Source organism: Toxotes jaculatrix, chromosome 7 (genome assembly GCF_017976425.1).
Source record: "Toxotes jaculatrix isolate fToxJac2 chromosome 7, fToxJac2.pri, whole genome shotgun sequence".
NCBI classification, from domain to species: domain Eukaryota; kingdom Metazoa; phylum Chordata; class Actinopteri; family Toxotidae; genus Toxotes; species Toxotes jaculatrix.
In genome coordinates this window covers 23,576,494-23,597,933 of record NC_054400.1, presented here as the reverse complement: position 1 = coordinate 23,597,933, position 21,440 = coordinate 23,576,494, and the positions used below count along the sequence as shown (strand labels likewise).

At 42.6% G+C, this 21,440-nt stretch overlaps 1 protein-coding gene across 1 annotated transcript in view; it reads right to left on the bottom strand.

Moving 5' to 3' along the window:
- Positions 1-1,747: 1,747 nt before the first annotated feature.
- The window catches only part of sema4c (sema domain, immunoglobulin domain (Ig), transmembrane domain (TM) and short cytoplasmic domain, (semaphorin) 4C), a 92,009-nt gene continuing 72,316 nt past the window's right edge, over positions 1,748-21,440 (bottom strand). Inside the window, exons 9-17 of the mRNA XM_041042156.1 lie at positions 20,853-21,004; positions 18,299-18,474; positions 15,816-15,960; positions 15,021-15,234; positions 11,965-12,080; positions 8,208-8,365; positions 7,646-7,737; positions 4,880-7,408; positions 1,748-2,984 (exon numbers count right to left, since the gene is read on the bottom strand). Of these exons, the coding sequence (XP_040898090.1) occupies positions 6,513-7,408; positions 7,646-7,737; positions 8,208-8,365; positions 11,965-12,080; positions 15,021-15,234; positions 15,816-15,960; positions 18,299-18,474; positions 20,853-21,004 (1,949 nt within the window). The 3' untranslated portion in view covers positions 1,748-2,984; positions 4,880-6,512. The remainder of the gene's footprint in view (positions 2,985-4,879; positions 7,409-7,645; positions 7,738-8,207; positions 8,366-11,964; positions 12,081-15,020; positions 15,235-15,815; positions 15,961-18,298; positions 18,475-20,852; positions 21,005-21,440) is intronic.

The window sequence follows — 21,440 nt, the reverse complement described above, 5'->3', positions numbered from 1 at the left end:
ATTTTTAACACAAGTGATTGAGCTGGGATGGAACTTGCTCCCTCGACTGCAGGGCCCCATCTGCTACTGGCTGTCTTGAAACCAAACAGCTGGAGCTTCTCTCTCAGTCTGCTGGTTCATAGCTGACCTGATGCTCAAAGTTAAAACTCCCACAATCTGTCAACCAGACAGGTAGCTATAAGCATTTTCTTGTTAGAGGTTATATAGTGTGACATACTGCATAGTTATTCAGTTTCAGCACACATAAAAGAGATGTGGGTTTTGGGCCACAACAGTTGGGAACAATAGAACTTTTTGTCCATTCACTTGCTTTTCTTTTTGGCTTTAAATGGTGAAGTTGTGGTGACTGAAAAAGCTGAATGTGCTTTGATGTTCAGTTGGTTATTAGTCAAACAGCCACCAACATGAAGCAAAAATGATTGGCACCTTAAAGAAGGGCAATTAAAAATGTATTCAACCATAAATACCATATTTTCATATGGTTTACAATCGTCTGAAATCACTTTCAACGTGCCCCAACACGTGTGTGAACTGTGTTCTGCTCTTGAAAAGCTCAGAAAACCATTCCCACACAGACACAATCTAAAACACACACAGTTCTTCCTTTTGTGAGGTTTGAGAGTCTGTGGCGCAGCTGAGTACACTGAGATCAGATGCAACTGTGAGCCTCTCTCCACAGCTGGGACTGTCGACCACATGAAGCATGTGGCGTCTTCTGTTGGCACCAGGCAAGACTGTGCAAGGCAGTGGAAGCTTGACTGTTGTTATTCTTGTGTAGCACAGGCTGGGGAAATGAAACAGCTCTAGACAGGTGAATTAACACTGTGTGTGTCTGAGCTCCTGTGCAAAACAAGATGTTTACAATTTATTAGAATACACCAACCACACGTTGGTTAATCATCTACCACCATTCCTAAAATTTTGGGTTCTCAGTTCTGATTTCTTACAAAGGCCCTTTCAACTTTCTTTATGTGTATGTTTTCCGTTATGCTTCAAGGCCCTCATTTTGTCATTAGAAATATATGTCTGTTTACTTTAAATTGTCAGTACTTGTCATTATTCAAAGAGTAATGATGTATCTGTAACCCTGTCAGATGAGTTCAAGGTCTTCTCCATCAACACCATGTGTCAGGACCCAAAAATGCTGGTTTGAATTCAATTTTAAATTTGATGTATCTACTTTCATAAAAGTGAATATTGTTGCAATGTGTGTGTGTGTGTTTTTGTTTTTTTAAGACATAAGGATGGTGTGGAACTGCCAGTCTTCTTGGTCTTTTTTCTTTTTTTCAGTAGATTCTGTCAGGTTTGTTTTTGTACTACTACCACTCTGACTGGCAGAAGCTGAACATTTCAACCATTCATCCAAAACTTTTTCAATCTATTTCCACATCTCTCGTCACCTGATAACTAGTTTTTCTACAATGTCATTCTCAGCACTTGCTGATAATTGTTACAGCTGATGCAGGTTTGTCAGAGATGCAGTTTATTGGTTATTCTGACTCATTACTAAATTAAACTCAGACCCACTACTTCTTGGTAAACACACGCTCTTCTAACTCTGGCTAAGATAGCTCTGATAACTATGACGTCATCAGGATTATTTCCTAAGATTGACAATGCTCCTCCAGAGCCACAGAAAACATTATACAGCTGTGATTAGTAAACTGACCTTTATGTGTAAAATTGGAGTACTACCTCCCTAACAAACAAACTCACACCTCGAGTATATCTCTATTTTTATTTGTGTATATATACACATATAAAAAATAAGGACATATTTACAATGATAATAAATATCAACATGTTTGTACAAGTGAAATAAGTTACTTAACATATTTTAAAAACAAACAAAAGATCAATAACAGACAAGCAAAAACGGGGCAAAAATAATAGAATAATACAAACAACTGTGTGAGAAAAAAAGCAGAACTTAAAGCCTTGGGTGAGAGAAAATATTACAAGCAAACAAATGGGTAAGAACTGAGGAAATGCGCATAACGTGCATTAAACATGCATTTTTTTTCAAGCTTGAGACATGTTTTACTTTATCTTTTTATTTTTTTGCAATGTTATATTAAAGTAAAAGCCTAATTATAAAGGGAAATATATCAAGACATAACCAAGTACCAGTGTAAAGAGCTCTAGTGTGTTTTTTGCTTTCTGCTTCAGGAAAATTAACACTAAAAAGTGGGGGCATTTTTGTACTGATCAGCCCCTACTTATTTGGTTTTCCAGGAGCTGACAACTTAAATAGTGGCTAAAGGTTTGGTACATTATTCAGCCTTTGATAAAGTGGGGGCACAAAGAATTGGATCCAGCAGATCACTACTGACATGTAAACAGGAAGCAAACAGAAAGTCCATCAGCATCAAGCCTTTTTTGTGTCTTGCTTGAGGGAAAATTTAGCTGCAGGTAAAATATGCAGAAACTTTGCAGACATCAGCTCAGTGTAGCAAAGTGGACGGACTGCGGAGATTTAAATATCGATCTGGAACCAAATAAAATTAATTTAAGTATTTCAACAAGAACAAAAGCAACTGCAGTCTACTTTGGCTTATTCAAAAGGTGAAGAGGCACAGAAAAAGTAAACATGTTGAAATGCAGCCATGAATTCCTGTACAACCCTTGAACCAAAAAATCAGACATATTTAGTTTTTTGTTTTTTTTGTTTTTTCCAAAGAGAGCATTAGTGTTCCACAATATTAGTTTCTGTAAGTCCAAAAAAATTATCGATCAAAATGATGCACTTGTACAAGGATGATCATATCAAACATGTACAGTCCACTTGCAGAGGATCATGCAACACTAGGATGGAGTGCTGATGGCTGAGTACCTCTTCAATGTTGGGATCATATTTGATATTCTACATCTTTCTCAGCGATCTGTACACAGTGGGGCAAAACAAAGTATTTTTGTCCTCTCCTTCCTTCTTGCTGTGCTCCTCTGGTCCCGACAGACACGTCCCAAAAAACAAAAAGCCAGCCCTGATGGACAAAGCACAGAAAGAGGGCAAAATAATGTAAAGTTAGAAACAGCAAACAGCCAAAAAGCACAATATGACTTTATCACTTTCATATGTAGTGTTGGCTGCACTTCAAAGTTTTCCTGAAGTTAGATCAGAAACTAGGTTGTATTTTTTAGGACATCATTAGATCGCCAGAGAACACTGAGCAGATCGACCTTGTTTGTGAATTAGAGAATTTCGTCTGGTACTTTATGCTAACACTTCATTATACTGCACTAAATCATTTTAGGTGAACAGAACATAATCTAAAAATGTCTAAGGGTATGTGAGACTTTTCAGCAACTGTGAAACTAATGATATGTAGTTACAGTACATCTGCCAGATTTTTGAGTAGGAGATTGGTATGAAAGGGTCCAGCGTCCTATGCGAATCTTGAAAGTAGAACATTAAACAGATGTTTCAGTCTGACAGAGGTCTTTCTTGGGTCAACCTATTTTGATCTTTGACAGACTGAAAGATTTTCTTTTTAATAAAATGTTCTACCTGTGAGCTTCAGGCAGTGCGCAGGCCCTTTTCTTATCTTTGGCCATGAAAATAGATTTTCTGATGCACTAGGCCCTCAAGACAACGTTTGATGAGAAGGAGACTGGACAAATGATGCAGAACGTATGATATAACAAGGCTTAGAGTTTAAAGCCATGCTAGACTGGACTGAAGTACAGGGGTGCTTTGACCTAAATGCTAACCTTAGCATGCTAACATACTCAAATGACAATTCTAACATCCTGATGTTCAGTAGACAATTGTTTCCCATGTTCACAATGTTATGCATGGCTACATTAGCACTAAAAATGAAGTATAGCTAAGGCTGATGGGTATGTCATAGGTTTTACAGGTATTTGGACATAAAACAAGGTACTGAACAAATGAAATTTTGATCTGGTGGGGGTGCTAGATGAAAAGTCAAAGGATCACCAGTGCTACTACAACTCATCCTGAGTCTCAACCAATTTCATGGCAATCCATCAAATACATTTTTAGATATTTAGGTCAGGACAAATAAAATCAGACCAACCGACCAGCCACTGCTGTAGCCACGCTGCTGGCATTGCTAACACCACCCTTTCACCACCAGGGACTAATTTTCCTTCTCAGATAAGAAATGCAAACAGTAGATGATAGGTAACTGCATTCATCTTAATACATATACTGATGTGAAACAGTTCCAGAAATAAACCAGGCTACAGTTGCCATATTGTGCTTTTAGGCCATAGGTCATATACGGTAATTGCACCACTTCACATTTTTATTGACATCGGTCTTCTAGTTATAATGCTAGTTCCTTCATAACACTCAACAGAAGATATCAGTAGCTGGTGTTACGTTGCAGTAACAGTGATAGTGATCACCCACTGATTGTATTGAAATGGGGACAATGTGCTGGACAGTTTCTTGGTTGGGATAGGTGACTTCCTGGGGTCTGCAACTTGTCTGCCATTTTTACACTTGGTTTTTGTTTAGATTAAACAAATAGGATGTAATGTGTTATTTAGTGAACCTTTCTTTATGTTTGGAAAGAATCAGGCTGCTGTGTTTCTCTGTATTTAGGTGTTGATATAAACTAACTGGACCATGGCTGCAGCATCATATTCAATGGACAGATGCGACAGTGGTATTGATCTTCTCATCTAACTCTCAGCAAGAAAGCAAATAAGTGTATTTCCCAAACGTTGAATTATTCCTCTTAGTGATAAGTTGAGCAATGGGACAGCCAGATAAACCAAATAAACAAACTACATAATTATTAACAATACACTGAGCACCACTAAGACCCAGAAAGCTAAATTGGAAATCGTTAAAGGTTAGGACTTTGCTCAAATCTGTTTACATGAATTTAATTAAGTGAAACAATACCTGTCACTGGTTCATGGCTGTTTCCTGCCTGGAGCCAGTAGTTTTTTCAGAGCAGCAGCATCCAGTCAGTCTGTCCATCCATTCTTCTATCAACACTGTGTGTGTGTGTGTGTGTTCTTTTTGTGTTGGTGTGTTTACAGTGCTCTTCCTCTGTATGAGTCCACAGTAGCCCCAGGTCAGTCTCTGGGCATCGGTAAAAGGGAGGGGTTTCATGGGGTTTAAGGGTGCATCACAAACACACTGTAGTCCCCGATGGTTGGCATCCATAGGACTGTGAGTGTGTGTGAATGTGTGTGTGTGTGTGTGAGAGGGGTAGTTTCCTTCTTGGCAGTGCAAGGTACCACCCTCACCAAACACATAAGATATAAAGCACTTATTGAGACATCCACAGCGGTCGCAACAGTGAGAGTTCAACTACATTCTCCATGCCTAATGTCTTCACGTCAACTTCAATTTGGAATTAAGTGTGCAATTATTCTTCCGCTGCTAAGAGCTGAATGCAAATAGCCTCTTCTTTCCTAAAGAGATGAGCAAATGTTCAAAAGAGCCCAACCAAAACACATTTCTGTTATACACTGTGTACATGTAATGTGGAGTGCACTTGTAGTATATTGGACTTGAACGTGCGTTTGAAGGTCACCGTGCAGGGCTGAACAAGGAATGTAAGCGCTCGCCCTCACATTGTCATTCACAGAGCGGAGCCATTAGTCACTTGACAGCTGTTAGAACACTGCTGTAGTCCATAAGACATAGAAAAAGAACAAGAAAAGAATAACGAGAAGTGTCTTAATTCAAACCAACCAGCACAACAAATTAAAGTGGAAGGGATCGAGGACTTTCTCCGTGGGTAAATACAATGTGGAGAAAAAAAATACAAATTGAGCAGAGAAAGTCTTGAGAGATTGTCCTTCATTCGAAAACTCCCTTGCGCCTTTCACTCCAATTCACTTCATTTTCCATTTAATTTCCTCTCTCTTTGTCTCTGGCTCTCTCTCCTCTCCTCTCCGTCCCATGCAGAGCTCCTGCTATAAGGACATGATTGTCGTCTTGCTTCGAGATTAATTAGTCTTTTTATACCGCTCTGACACTCATGGCTCACAAATACAAAAACGGAAGACGCGCTTCCAGTTTTTAAGTGCAGTAAGCTGAAAAAGTCTCAAAGGAAAAAAAAATGGACAGAGAATCAATTCAATATTTCCAGTCAGTTGCACTTGCTAGTCATCAACTGGTATCAGCACAGGGGCTAAAAGCCTCACCTGATCCACTCAATGTAAAAGAAATGTGCCCTTCAGAAAACATGTGATGCCATTTCTTTGATTTCCATACTTGAGGTGTTCTCCTCTGCGTTTGGCCTTTTTAAATACACAATTTACACAAGTGGCGATGTCGCCCAGAACACAATAATTACAGGAGTGCGTGTCGGCGAACACGGTGTATGAGTGTGTATATTTAACATGCTGTGTGCTATAAATGTCTACAGTGAGCCAAACAGGCATTGGCAGAGCAAGAGAGAGAGCGCAGGGAATTGACAGCTTGTCACTGAAAGAGAGAGAGCAGGCATCCTCAAAAGGAGGGAGGTAGGTTGGTTGTTTTGTTTTTCCAACTCAGGGAATGGAGACGGAGGAGGACAGGCCTAGACGGACGACTCCTCAGGGTTCGCGTCGGGCAGCACGCTTCTCTGCTGCAGAGTGCGTCTCAGCTCTTCCTTGAAGGGGCTGGAGTAGTCGTTCCCGCCCATCCCTAGGCCTCCCAGCCCACCGCCCCCAGCGCCAGCACCGCTAGCCCTCTCCTCCCCTGCTGTGCTCAGGTTGAGGCGGATGTAGCCATTGCTACCAGAGCCTCGGATGTTGGTAAGGCTGAGACGGCTGGGGGAGTGGATGGGCTGGCCGGGAATGGCGCTGGGTGACGCCGTGCTGCTGACGCTACTGGGCCCCAGGGCGTGACCGGGAACGATCTTCAGCGAGCCATCTGAGTAGTAGTAGTTGGCGCCTGTTTCCCAGAAACGGTCCTCATCACTGGGCATCTTGCTGGGCACAAAGGTGGGTGGCTCCTTGGGCAAAGTGATGGGGTACACCAGGGTACTCTCCAGAGGCTTCATGTCGGCTCCCTTTCCTAGTGCCAGTTTCAGCCTCCTGCGCAGGTACAGAGCTGCTATAAGCAGCAGCAGGCACGCCGCTCCAAGGGTGATGACTAGCACCCAGAACAGCCCCATGCTGCTATCTGGAGCCCGTGCCTCCATGAAGACCGGCGCACTGGCTACCACAGCCACCTGGTAGCGCTCTGTCTGAAATTTGACCCCCTGCTCCTCAGAGTAGCAGATATAGCGCCCGGCTTGCATCTGGCCTGCTTCGGGGATGACGAGGGCTTTGAGGGTCCTGTCAAAGCGTGGCCCTCCAGCCTCAGGGTCACCAAGCAGGAGCTCACGGTCATTAAGAACCCAGCAGGGTTGAGCCAGGTTGGAGACCAGCTGGCAAGGCAGCACCATGTCAGACCCCACCACCACTGTTACATTCTTCAGGCGGGAGTGCTCTGCGGAGGGAAAGGAGAGGTGGAGGGAAGAGCAGACGGGAGCAGGGGTTAAGTGTCATCCATAATAATTGCAATTCATATTCTACAGCAGCTAGCTCTCTTCCGATTAATTCAATTTATTCAGCTCAATCCAAATATATTCACTGAGTCCTGCTAAAGTCCATTCTCTTTCTTTGCTTCTGCACTGACAGTCAATTCCCACAAGGGGCCAGCACTGAAGTGTGGTCCCCTACTCACCAGGGCTTGGGATGGAGACAGGCTTATCGAACTTGGCTTTTCCCCGGCTGAACCTTTCCAGCATGAGGTCCTGTGACAGGGAGGAGGTGGACCTGGGGAGGAAAGAGCAGAAAGCAGAGCGGAAGATTAATCATGGTCTCTCACTGGAACTAAGGGACATTTCCAGCTGAGTACTACAGACAACACTGTGCCAGTATTTGTATGTGTGTGTAGGTTATGACAATAACTCAAAATAACCTGAATCTTTAGAAAACACTTTAAAACAAATCTACACAGTTGTTCACAAGATCGTTTCAAAGTTTTAGCGTATCATGTTTTTCTGGTTCCATTTGTTCCACAGGCTGAGTGGAGAGATCTGCAGTGAAACTGGCCTCATCCTGTTGTAATGAGCTGCTTATATGAGTTGAATTAAAACCTTAGCATGAGTGTCTATAGAGAGCAATCAGCAATCAGATCCTTCCTTTAAAATATCAACACCAAGCTTAAAAAACCTCCTGGTCTGAATGTAGTGTGGTATGGTATGCAGTGTGAACGCATGGGTGCACATCGGTACTCTTCTCACCCGCGGTGGAGGTCGATGCGGACGCAGGCCCGACCCTCACTGTCCCAAGCACAGTAGGGGTCCCGGGCGAGCAGACAGTCTGGCTGAGACTGATAGCGGCTGCAGTTGGCCAAGGGCAGCTGGAGAACTTCTGACCGAGAGCCAATGTACAAGTACTTCTAGAGAGAAACAGAGAGAGAAGAAGTGAGAAGGAAGAAGACAAAGAACAGATCCAGTCGTCCATCCAGAGACAGAAACCAGAGAGAGATGAAAAACAAGAAGAAAGATAAACAGAGAGAGGGAGAGGGAGAGAGAGAGAGAGGGAGAGAGGGGGAGAGGGGGAGAGTGACTGAGTCTGGGGTTGGAGGAGATAATGGGATAATCACTCTCAATTACAATAACATTCACTCCCTCGACCATCTTCCAATCCAATCTGGGCTGCGCTCTTTACGCAAAAGCTGTTATAAAATGTCTGGTCGCGGCTAAGCCAGCATTAATGAGATAAGCAGTGGGCTTTTCGGGCTGGGAACACCCCGTCAAAAGAGCATCGATCGGCGGACATGCCATTGTAGACCCATGGGGGGCAAAGACCGGTGTCAACACAAGGCTCAGCTGACAGTGCCGGGAGGTTGAGAAAACAACAGGGGCCATCCCACGGAGGAGACTCAAACAGAACTATGGACACTTAAATATGAATGAAATAAAATAATTATTCAATAGCTAATTTTCCATTATAAAGACTTAGATATGCAAATTTTCAATACAATAACAAATCTGGTAAATACCTGACAAATCAAATTAAACAGAACAAGGAAAAAAGCTGCAATCGTTATCAAGGACTAAGCAGGGAAGCCTGCCCAATCCCCAGAAGAAATTAATCACATTTTTAAAAGCCCAGTCAAGGGGACATCATCTCCTTCCTTAATAGTATTGATCTCCCATATCTCAATGAAGAACAAGTAAACAAACTTGATTCTCCACTGACAGAAGATGTTGTTGCTTTGTTGTTTGGCATATGATTAGGATCATATGCCAAACAACAAAGCACCAGGACCTGATGGCTTCCCTGCTGAGTTCCACTGTTTCTACGACTGATCACAGACATGGAACGAGCTTCACAACTGAATATTGCTGCAGTTTCACCCACTCTCACATCCGGTTACCAAACTCTCACTTATCAATACAGACAAAAAAAAATATTTGTAAAGCATGTGCCACAAGAATTGAGAAAGTCACCCCATTTATAATTCACCCAGACCAAACCGACTTGAACCAACCACATTACCCCACATGCATTCTGATATCTTGCATATCAAAAGGCAAAAATATGTAAAATGATAAACAGATTTGATACATCCATATACCTACTCATACTACAATGGACACAAGATTTAACAATCACCTGCTGACTTTTAGAACTCAAACACACGACTTATCCAGTATAAAATAATGCTCAGAGTTCATTACACTGGGCAGAAGATGTTTAAGATGGGACTGGTCCATTTGCAAATCTGATCACACTGCACAGAAAACACCCCAGACACGTACCTCTGTGCTCTCTGGCACTGAACACCTGTTCAACATCTCGGGCAACAAATTACTTCATCACGTCCCTCCCCCCTGCTGGGCTGCCCCATCCCACTATCACCATCTCTCTGCTTACTAGGAGATTTCTCACTAAACAAATACAAACAACAACATGCATACACATATGCAAACTCACACTCTATGACCTTTATATTATATTAAATACATAATATACTATTTCTTATGTTTTCTGCTGACGTGCAGCAACTCTTGAATCATCATTACTGATTTTCTCTTATTTCTGTCCATACCAACAACTGTTTATAGTTGTTTTCTGTTTATTCTGTACTGATGTTTTGAACCTTTTGTTTTTTCTGCTGATTCATTGCCTAGACACACACACAAAGGCGCAGACACACACACACACACACACACACTTTAATCGTTTCCTCATTACTGGCTGCTGACAGTAACAGTCATATTGTCACACTGTATTTCTCCTACTTGTTGTATAATGTTATGTTTTTGTTATCTTAATGTGATGGTATTTCTCACTGTGTGTTTCCACCACACGCCACAAATAAAGGAAGAAATGAAAAAAGGACAGGTACAGAGATGGGGAAAAAACAAGAGAAAACAACAAGGGCAGAGGTTCAATTCCCCACAGCGGTGAGGGACTGTAATTACTGTTATTGTGAAGAGGGTTTTTGATTCATGAGGTGACACTTGATCTGAAAAAGGGCAGTGCTGATAAAAATATCTGCAGAATGGCACCGGGCCAGTGGCACTGTGCTGACTCCCTGTCTGCTGTCAATGGATCTATGATTGTAAGTGTCTGGCAAAAAGGGCATTAACAGATCAACAAAGACAAAGTACCACTGTTATCACTGAATAGCAATGTGATACAACAGAAGAGTGAGATAACGGAAGTTCAAAACTAGCTTTGAGGAATCTGATCAAATGAAGTACAGAACCGTGCCAGATGTGCCGACCAGACAGGAGATTCCCAAAACAACAGAGGAACTTCCGCAACGTTTTCCCTTGAGTTACACATCTCTCAAAACGGCAGAAAACAATACATTTACGGGTTTCATGACAATAATGTGCTTCACTATAGTGAGTGGGAGCAGCTGAAAACTCAAATGATTATATGAAAGAAACAGAGCTGCTTTCTTATTAGAATCACGTCTGCCTCCGTTTGTTGTACTGAATCTGGCTTGTTGCTGTGTCTAACAAAATTGTATCCAGACAGTGCCGTCTCACTGAAATGCCATCACAAGTCTTGCATCCTTTTTTTTTATTTCTTGAAAACGTGAGACTCCATGCAGAACTAAACTGAAGTGAAGAGTTTAAAAGGGATCCTGGAGTGCCTTTAAGTGTTGCTATGCTCCAAGAGAAGCAGTTGTTGGATGGCTGAACAGCATCTGAACCCCCCCTCCCTCCAAACACTTTTCTGACAATGGGGTTACATCCGACAGTTTCTGTTACCTTCCGAAACCGACAATGCGGCAATCACGCCCACTTTACCCTGTGATTGGTCGGATGTGGTGAAGCGAGAAAGAAAGGTTTGAACTTCTCTGGAAAGCTCTTTTTTCATGCTTTACACAATTCTGTCATTTTCTCTGTGTACAAAAACACTGAATGCCTTTGAGGAGAGCCTGTCTGAAAGTGTGTCCCCATATTTGAACAATTATTCCATATCTCCCTTCTATTTGATAACCAGCTTTTCACTCCCCCTCGTGCTGTGGCCCTTTGGAACACCTGTAAACACTATTTCCTTTTGATGTGCCTGGACAACACAAACAAACTAGTTCTATTCAAGCGTACACTTTCCTTTAGTATAGCGTTCCCATAAAGCTGAGGGACTCGTAAGAAACAGATTCATATAGAAAAGGTCAGAAGTGATGCAGCAGAGGTTGAGACATCCTGATGTTTTTTTTACTCGTTTGGGTCAAGGTCCTGAAACGCTGGAATGCGTCTTTTTGTTTGACAGTCTGTGTGGTAAATGCTCACATCTTTCATGCCCCCAGTTATACAGGTATTCCATTAAAGATTTGTAGTGTTCAAGCCCTTGAGCCCTCCTCGACTTGACAGAGCTCCTCCAGGGCCACAGAAGACATGCACTACCTGTGAAAACATGGCTGTTTTCACAGGTAAGTGCAACCCACGAGAAGTAAACATCAATGTGCAAAATCGAGGGAAAACATATTCCTGTTAACACCTGAGAGACATCCTATCCCTGCTTCCTTACCTTGGAGTGGGAGATGGTCAGGCTGTCCACAGGCTGGGCTGCCTCGAACAGCTGGATCTCCTCTATCACATGGGCCTCTGAGCCGAGGATCACCACTCTCTGCAGCCAGCCCTCCGCTGCAGCACACAGAGGAAGAAGAAAGAGGATTCAGTTCACTTCACATCTGCTGTGCTCAGTCAAACTTTCAGTTCAAGTTCATTTCAGTGTAATAGACTTTCCACATCCCTTCGGGGCAATTTTTCATGGCATGCATAAAGACATATATTTTCAAACAAACAGCTTCAACACTCAGCAGAGTCCCCGATACAAACTACCCAAAAAAACACACATCTTTGACAGTCACAGCAGTTCACTTAAATACCTTTGATATGATATAAGAAACTCCCTACACACACGCACACACAGCTGTGACTGCACACTAGTTCACTTGAATCATAATGATATGCTATGCTAAATTTACCCGTACACCTATGACAGCAGACCAGTCAATTTCAGTATTAATGATGTGTAAACAAACACCTGTGACTGCACAGTATTTTACTTAAATATTGATGATACACTAAAATATTCACCATCTCACACCTGCGACTGCAGGGAAGCTCATTTAAATATTAATGATAAGATTATGATATACAAACACACTCCTTTGATGCCATAACAATTTATTTAAATATTAAAGCACAAACTCATCATGTATGCTAACAAACACTTGCTTCAGCTGCAGTTCACACACTATAGCAGTTGCTATGGGTTCATGCTGTACCTAGTGATGCCCATTAGCCAGTGGAAACGTGCAGGTGAAACTTTTATGATATTTAGCTGCTCCAGTACGTTCGTGCTCTGGAACTGAAGCAACTACAGTAACTGGAGGGCAGTCTTAATTAATGTGAATAACTACAACAACGCTTTTCCTGCTTTGATGTAAACATGGCCACGGTGAAAAAGGCCTATTAAAGACAAGAAGAAAACGCGCTCCGCGGAAAATGTAAGTTTGAGGTCACATACATCATAACAAATGCACACCGCTACACTGTCATCAAGTTGTCTGCAGCTTTCATCAGCTTCAATTTGTGAAACTTTAACACCAGCTGCACTAAAAATTTCATGCTACTTTGGAACGTAAAAGGACAGAAAATGAAAAAGAAAACAACTTCTTCTGCCAGAACTTACAGCTGCATAACTGAGTCCAGCTCAGCGAAAAACTATTTAAAGGTGAATTTAAAAGAGTCGAGATGCTGTTATTGGCCTGTAAGACCTTGGGTAAAGGTAATATTATCAGAGACATTTGAAGAGTTTTTAAAGCAGTGTGTGGGGAGCTGATGCTGGAGGAGGAGGAAGAGGAGATCCTGTGTTCCTTTCATGTAGGGCATTGTGAACAAGTTTAGATCCCCAGTGATGAAAGGCGTTTCAGGCACAGCTGCTGGGGTGACCTTGATGTGTGTGTATATGTGTGTGTGTGTGTGTGTGTGTGTGTGTGTGTGTGTGTGTGTGTGTGTGTGTGTGTGTGTGTGTGTGTGTGTGTGTGTGTGTGTATCTATGGATAGTGTTACGTGCTGACATGTGCATTCTCGTGTGGTCCTCTCGATTAAGAGACTGTCACGGATAATATGAAAAGCAACCCTGGAGCCAACAGGAGGTTTGAGAGAAGGAAATACATGTACAGACACACACACACACACACAAATACGGCAAGCAAGCAGCAGGCATATCATCACACTCGCCTCTCGCGGCTTCAGGGACCAGTGTCGGCTAATCCCTCAATCCTGTAGCCCGGTTTTTCTGAAAAACAGTGCTCAGAGCAAGCGCTCCCTCTCTCTCTTTTCACATCAGCTGTCGCTATGCTGCAGCTAATAGCTAATCAAGCCTGCAGCCCAATTGGCACTATGAGCGCACGTCTGCCAAGGGCCCTGTTGAGTTTGTGCCGCGAAGCACGACAAGCGGGGATGACTGCACTTGGCTCAGGGAGTGTGAGGGCGTGCATGTGAGTGCGTATGTGTGTGTATCAATTTGTGAGAGTGTTACCCATGTGTGTGTTGGTGTGTCCGTGTGTGTCCGGGGTTGGCCTCCCTGCTTGCCAGCAGAGAAGCCCTGAGTCCGCTGTTGTCACACTGTCAGTTGCCACAGTCACTCCGCTGCTGCAGTGGTCTGAATGGTAAGTAGCTGGGTCTCTCTCCATTCATGAGACTGGCTACATTCAAATTCACATTCCCTGGAATCCACTGTCAGACCTGTGTTATTCAGGATTGAGGTTCTGGGAGGGCTGGCTGATTTCAGACCCATGCCAAAAGAGGACACCTGCATCTGTGCCTGATGGCTACTGACTGGAGATATTAATTAAGTTGCGCATACGTAGATGTTTCCTTTGATGCGTGAAAATGGATCTCAGCATGCAAATCAGGCCCTTAATTGAAACCCAGCTGATGTTTGGCCAGATGGCATGCTGTTTTGTGCCACCATACCTAATGCCAGTACCTGTCCCAGTCTGCTGCCATGGCCTGTAAGCTCTCATCTCTTCAACACATGCTGTATGCAACTTCCCTCAACCCACACACACGAACACACACTCAGCCACAGTGGGGGGAATAGGGAAATAAGAAGAAAGTAGCTAGACCATGAGTTTGCTTTCACTGCAACACTGAGAGAAAATCATAGTACAGGAGGTGGGCAAAATAACAGGAGCACCATATTTTGTTTATCTTACTGTGTCACTCAACACGGCTGTGCTATTATAAGAGGCCTGGTCTCAAACAACTTGACATGCAACTAGAAAAGGTTAAAATGTGTGGTGTGTGACATCGCTGTAATACACGCCTACTTAAAAACAGCACGAAACTGAAAAACTATGAAAGGTCTGAAAAAGTTGAATGACTGATTACAGACAGTGGTTTGTATTAAGCTTCTAGTTGAATATATGAGTGAATGTGGAGGGGTTAAAGTTGATGGATGTTCAGATTGTTCACCGCTCGAATATTCCTGGCCGTTTGAAAGCTTATATTTTTCAATAAAAAAAATACCAGTGTTTTCGCCAATAACAGCAGTCCCCGTGTAATTTATACCTGTGCCGATGAAGAGCATGTTGTACGCCCGCTGGTCCAGGGCGCTAACCCGATCCACTGCCAGCCTGGTGAAGTTGACACCCTTGGTGAGCAGCAGGGGGCGAGCCAGAGCTTTGTCCTCCATCAGCGGGTGCTTCTTGGCAAAGTTGAGCGTGGCATCAGGCAGCTGCAGAGAGCTGTTGTAGTCGTTCTCCCTGTCTGAGTTAGTTATACACTGCAGCACAGACAGAGGAGGACAGGGAGACAGGGGAGGGAAATGGAGCAAGGAAAGGAATGAAGGCAAGGATGAAAGGAAGAGTGAGAGGGGCCAAGAAAGAGGAAGAGGAAGAGGAGGAAACTTTTTAGCTGCAGCTGGCACAGGCTGGTGTGGTTAGTTGGCTCAGAGATGACTGCCCTCCCTCTCCTCCTCTCTTCTTCTCCATCTTTCTTTTGCTCTTGCTCTCACCTCCGCCTGCCGTTACACCCCTTCCTCTGCTTCCTTTCCTTTTGTCCTGGATCATTACGTTCTTAGTTTTTCGTGGCGTGCCAGCTTTTGCTGTTTTTCACTTCCATCCCTACCCTATGCCACCCATACTCTCCTCCCTCTCACTCTTATTCTGTTTGCATCCTTTTCCTGCCCACTCAGGAAAAGTTTTCTGATGCAGTGCACAAAAAAGTCATACACTTCGAAAGAAAAAGTAATCATGCAATTACTCTTTGCTTAAAAAGACCTTATTTTCTTGCTTCCTGAAGTTGTCTGGAAATATCTGCACTGTCATAAATCACATCTCATGTACAGGGCACCCAGTTTCTTACCGATCCAGGCCGTGGGACAGGGACAGTGCCGGTGTAGCGTCCCCATCTCTGAGATGCCTCCCTGTACTCCTTGTAGGCTCCTTCAAACACCTTCTTCACATCACCGATCTGGTACTGGCACACAGCCGACACATCCACATCACCCCTGAAACATGGCGGCAAGGTGGGGAATTAGTGATGTGGCAATAAAAAGTGAGAGACAGATTACCTGTCAGCTGCAGCTAGACTAACATGCAAGAATGTAAGATACAGTAAACAGAACGGAATATGTCAAAATACAGCAAAATATAAATATCTGTAACATGTCAAAATGATGGGATATGAACTAAAAGTGAAGACATGGACTAACACTGTCCATATATATACTATATGTGCTTTTTAACAACATTCCCAGTCCTCACAGTGCAGTAGATAAATATCAACCCTAAAGCCTAAAATATCTGTTATTGAGGAAGCTGCTATGATTAGATGTGTTGACACAAGCAAAGCTATATACAAATTGATGCACGTGTACAGTAATACACTTCCATCATAGGCCAGTGAAATCAGTTGGTACTGTGATTCAGGAAACACATTTCATTTGATGGTGAGGTTGGGGGTATGGGATCTTAACTTTTTTTCCCCCAGTTCAATTTCAGACCCCAAGCAGGGCTAAGATTGGGTCTTAACACATGACCCAGGCACATTAAATCACACTGTGCTCCTCATGTCACAAATAGATTTGATTTCCATGCTTATTTACTGGAATGAAAACACTATTTTTTTTTTCGCTTTCAAACAAAGTCACTCATATACTGTTGTATGATATAGACATAAAGTTATTAATAAACCAAGCTAAAACATATCAAATAAATTCTGGATTGGCTCTTCAGCTGTATGTCAAGGACTCAGGAAATAGCAAAGTCCCACAATTACAGTCTTGTTGCAGTGATTTGTTGGAACATTCATTGAGGTAAACTATTCCAGTTTGGCTTTAAATGCAGAGAGCACTGCTGATGTAAAATTAAAGGGTTTTTTTGAAAGCTGTAAACAGGAAAGTAAGTCGTGCCCATTAATTCATATAACGTGATTTGTCCTGTGAGGGAAGTGCTTTGCCAGTCTGGAACAGTACTGTTAATGTGCAGCAGTGCCATAGGCTTTATAGGGTGAACATCGAAAACCAGAGGACAGCACTGATGTCTTAGCAAGTTAAAAAGCTAGCCTATTCAGTCAGATTGTGGCTTGAACTCCGAGTCATCATTTACATAATGTCCAATTATCTTAATGTTATCTCTATCAAAGCCAGGGGGATTTAAGGAATCCCCAACAAGTCACACAGAGAAAAAGGATTAGGCTTTTTTTTCAGCACCAGTAGGAGCTCTGAGTGAAGAAACAAAGCTTTAAGTTCAAAGCTGGTTCAGTTTGCGATATGATATCTTATTGAAGAACACAAAAGACTCACATCAAAGGGCACTGCCCGGAGGAAGGGTAACTCTCCAACTTTTCTCCCATAGAAAACCTCCTGCCCTCCCTCGTCTTTCTTTGTTGATAAGTAACTCATTAACACATCACTGTTATGTTGTGGTCCAACAAATGCCAGTCTTTACTCCACTAATAATGCCACAGCCCCTCAAAAATAACTTACTGTAGTTGCCCCCTTCTAATGACCACATTGTAGCTTAATTATTATGATACCCCTTAAAATTACTTCTCTCCATCATTACTTCAAATGAAAAGTTTAGTGTGTCCATTTACACTGAATTTATCGAGCTAAAAACAGACAAGACCAGTGGACAACAACACAATTTGTTTTCCCGGATCAGTCCCACAAATGCTCAAGAGAAGTAATTTACTGGAATCCTAAAACAGCCAGTGGCCTGATAAATGTCTGCTCCTGGGAAGAAATGAAGTAGTTACTCAACTGGAGTAATAGTAATGCTCAAACTGGAAGGCATAACAAGTGATGAGTAATAGAAAATGATCTGCTCAGACCAATGAGACAAATGTGAATCAATGGGATTGATTTACTATGGAAAGTTTTATTTTAAAAGCTTTAACTTTGTCCTCTTCATGGTTTATGGCAGAGGAGCTAAAGTGATTAGTCTGACTCTGTTTAGCGAATGGGTTCACTATCATCTGAAACAACATGTGACATTAAATCACTTATAAAACCAATAAAACGTATTCAAGCGCACTTGAGTTGCATCCACTCAAAATAACTCACATTAGTGTCAGTGGAAGGCCTATTTTACTAAAGGCCCAATTACACAGTTAATACCTAATCACACAAAGAGCATAATTAGAGCCATCATATCAGAGTGACTGGGTGACCCATGATTTCAATGAAAAGCCCAGTGTCATGCTGGCAGAGTGATGTAGTGTCTCGCCCTGACAGCAGATGGCACATGCGGTAATTAAGTCGCATTTATCGGAGGATCATACTGAAATTGAGTTACATCTACAGTCTCTGTTACAGGTCTTTGACAGTGCCAGATCCAACTCACCACTGGGCGTGGAAGATGCCATAGAAGGTAGTCGCCCGCCAGTCCTGCCCCGGCAGTGTGAAGACAGCCCTCAGGTTGTTGAAGGAGACGTGACGCTCTGGGAGGGAGCACTCCATTCGAGCCTTCTGGAAGGTGGTCCACTTCTTTTGCAGGGTCCTGGTACCACCCAGATCCCCCTGAGAGAGGACATATGAGGTCTTATCAGTGGGTGAAATGGTCTGATTGTATATCAGTTCTTTTGGATTCACTAAAGGCGTCCTCCACTCAGAAAAACATTTAGTTTATTGTTACTTCACTTGGGCAGAGTTGGACAGTAGAAGGCTCTTCGTGGCCCAGTTTCTCAAGTGTGATGTGGAAACTTGAAACAGCAGGAGACGTCTTTTGTCCAGCACTTAAAACTTTTGAAATGAAAAACATTTTCATATTCATAGATTCTAAGTTTTTCAGGATTGATTTAAGTTGAGGATATTTTTTTTAGGAGGTAATGAACCATTTCAGGCACATAATTATGAAAGCATAGAATATTTTGTATTTTAAAACATGCCTGTATGGGGCTTTTCCCCTTGAAAAACTGGATGGAGTTAATCCTGTGGGCCAGTCCAGGGAGAGATCTAAAACTGTGCAGCATCACTTATACATGACACACTCATCTGCTCTCTGAAAATCATGCTTGAGCGTCTCACCTTGCTGCAGTGATGCAGATGTGTAGTCTGGGGTTTGGTCTGTACACTGTGTCATAACTATTGGGTGTGCTCAGAGGTGCCACAAACTTGAAGAGGGCAGTAACTCTATTTTTAAACCTGGTATTCACTTACTCTTATGCTTCTGCTTTATGCTTTATGTTATTATTATATTTTATAATTTTATGTTATTTCATTAGCCCTGCTTCCCGATTCCACGCCAGCAGCACCAGGACACTCCCTATCACACATACACACTATAAATTCCAAGTGTATCTGCTATAAAGTAGAAGTATGTATTTTTTCTAATTATTATAATAGCTCCTTGCGCCTGATTTAGTAATGGAAAAAACCTTATTCACTCACTCTGTTTACCGCCCAGTGAAAGCAAGTTTTAATTTAGGAACAAAAATGAAAATTATTTTTAAAATTACCTTCCTCAGTAAATCAGAGTGACTGGGTGGGTGAGTCTTTGTTTGCATCGCAAAACTGTGGATTAAAACTTATATACAGAGCAAACTCCCCCGTTCTCTGCTACACCTGTCTTGAACAAATAATTCCTAATTATTATATTGTTTTTAAGCCTTTTTCACCACGTCTCTCCCTGTATATTTACATCACTGCACATCCTCAGCGACTGCAGAAGCTGTAAAAAAGGAATAACAAAAATGCAAATGCTCTTTTTACAGCAGTGAGACAGACATTGTGCTGCTGCTGCAATATCAGCAGGATGTCCTGTATTATTCATTGCTCCAGTACACATCATGTGTGAGCATCTGTCTCAAATCTGATTCAAAGAACTTTATTGTTCATCACAATGCAGACATTAAAGGGCACTTCTCTAAAAACACTGCATATATTGTATACTTATTTGCAGATATCTCCTCAGGCTATTAACAATCTGTATTTTGTTCAGCTAAAAGGTTACTGAGATTATATGGTTGCATAAGTAACTGTAGCATGACACTAAACCCTTGCTGTGTTGACTAAAAGGTCACTGAAATCATGCAAAATGTAAAGAAAGCCTCTAAAGTCTCACTGACTGACTCTCCCCACGACAGGAAGCACCCCTGGTGTCCGCCCATGATCACTGTGCTATATCAAGCCTAATCAATTATCCTAACGAGGCCTTCAATTAAGCAAATGAATCCATTAATTACTAAATACATCTATGTCAGTGTAATTGTCTTCACATAACACATTGCGAGTAAACTGTTTCTCATATTGTTGTTGTGGGCCCCTTTAAAGCCAGGGGCAGCTATTTTATGCGTATGGTCTGGAGTTTCAGTGAGGACAAACTGTGAGTGGTAATCAGTCCGCAGGTGAACACCAGAGATTCATAAATAATCTGAACATTACCAGTCTTTCCTGTCCTCTAGAGAAACTGTGTGCCTGAGTGTAAGTGAACAACAACAACTCTCGGGTTCAGCAGTTGCCTCCTTATCTGGGAATCTCCCGTTGAAGTCTGTAAGCCCAAAACTATTAGCGAGTGCCGTCTCACATTATTAAGTGCTCAGGAACAGCTGCCAAAACAGCTGGAGGAAACAGAAAACAGCTGATTTCAAGCCAAGCGTGCACGGAACTATGATTTTACAGTCAAAACTTGTTTTGTGCTTATAAATCTGTCCCCTGTACAGTCTTACATACTAACTTGTGCATTGATTGTTGTACGTTTTTCTAGTTTTTGTCATTAATAAACTTGGGGCAGTGGGAGGAGGTAACGCGCTCGTCTACTGATTGGAAAGTTCCTGGTTTGATCCCTCTCTCCTACAGAGAACATGTCGAAGTGTCCTTGAGGAAGACATTGAACCAGAAGAAGACGGTTTTGGGAGATTCCTACTTGAATCAGCTCAGATTATGAACCGAAGTGTTACCTTGCAGACACGGGCCACTCTGGCCACGGTGAGCTCAGTGTCACATTCCAGTTCCAACGCTCGCTCACTGAAGAAGAAGTAGATCTTGTCGTCGTCCCCCTCTTTACTGCCGCTGCTCTCCCTCACCAGGGCTGAACCCACAAAGTCCGGCTCTGCACAGACACGCACAACACACACAGAGGGGTAGTCTCAGAAAATGTATTTACACACATCAGTAAAGACACGCTGTACGTCAGTACTGAATGAACAGAGCCTCAGCTGCTGCATCTGGACTGAATCACACCACACACACACACATTTAGACACACAAGCTTGACACCTCCATTCCCTGCCACCCTTTCTCACCTCTTGGTCTATTTTCTATCATCACTCTCTCCTTCGCCTCATCTCTCCTCCAGTCATTTCTCGCTCCCTGTCTCTCCAGTGCTCCCTATTAGCAGTCCATTTTGTGTTTCTCACTTCCTCTCATGTCCCCCCCCCCGCCTGCCTCAGTTTCTCTCTATATCCAGTCCTCATTAGGTTGTGAGAGATATGTTTTTTATGTTTTTTTTTTTTCTTTTTTTTTTGGACTGAGGCCGCTGGGGGGCT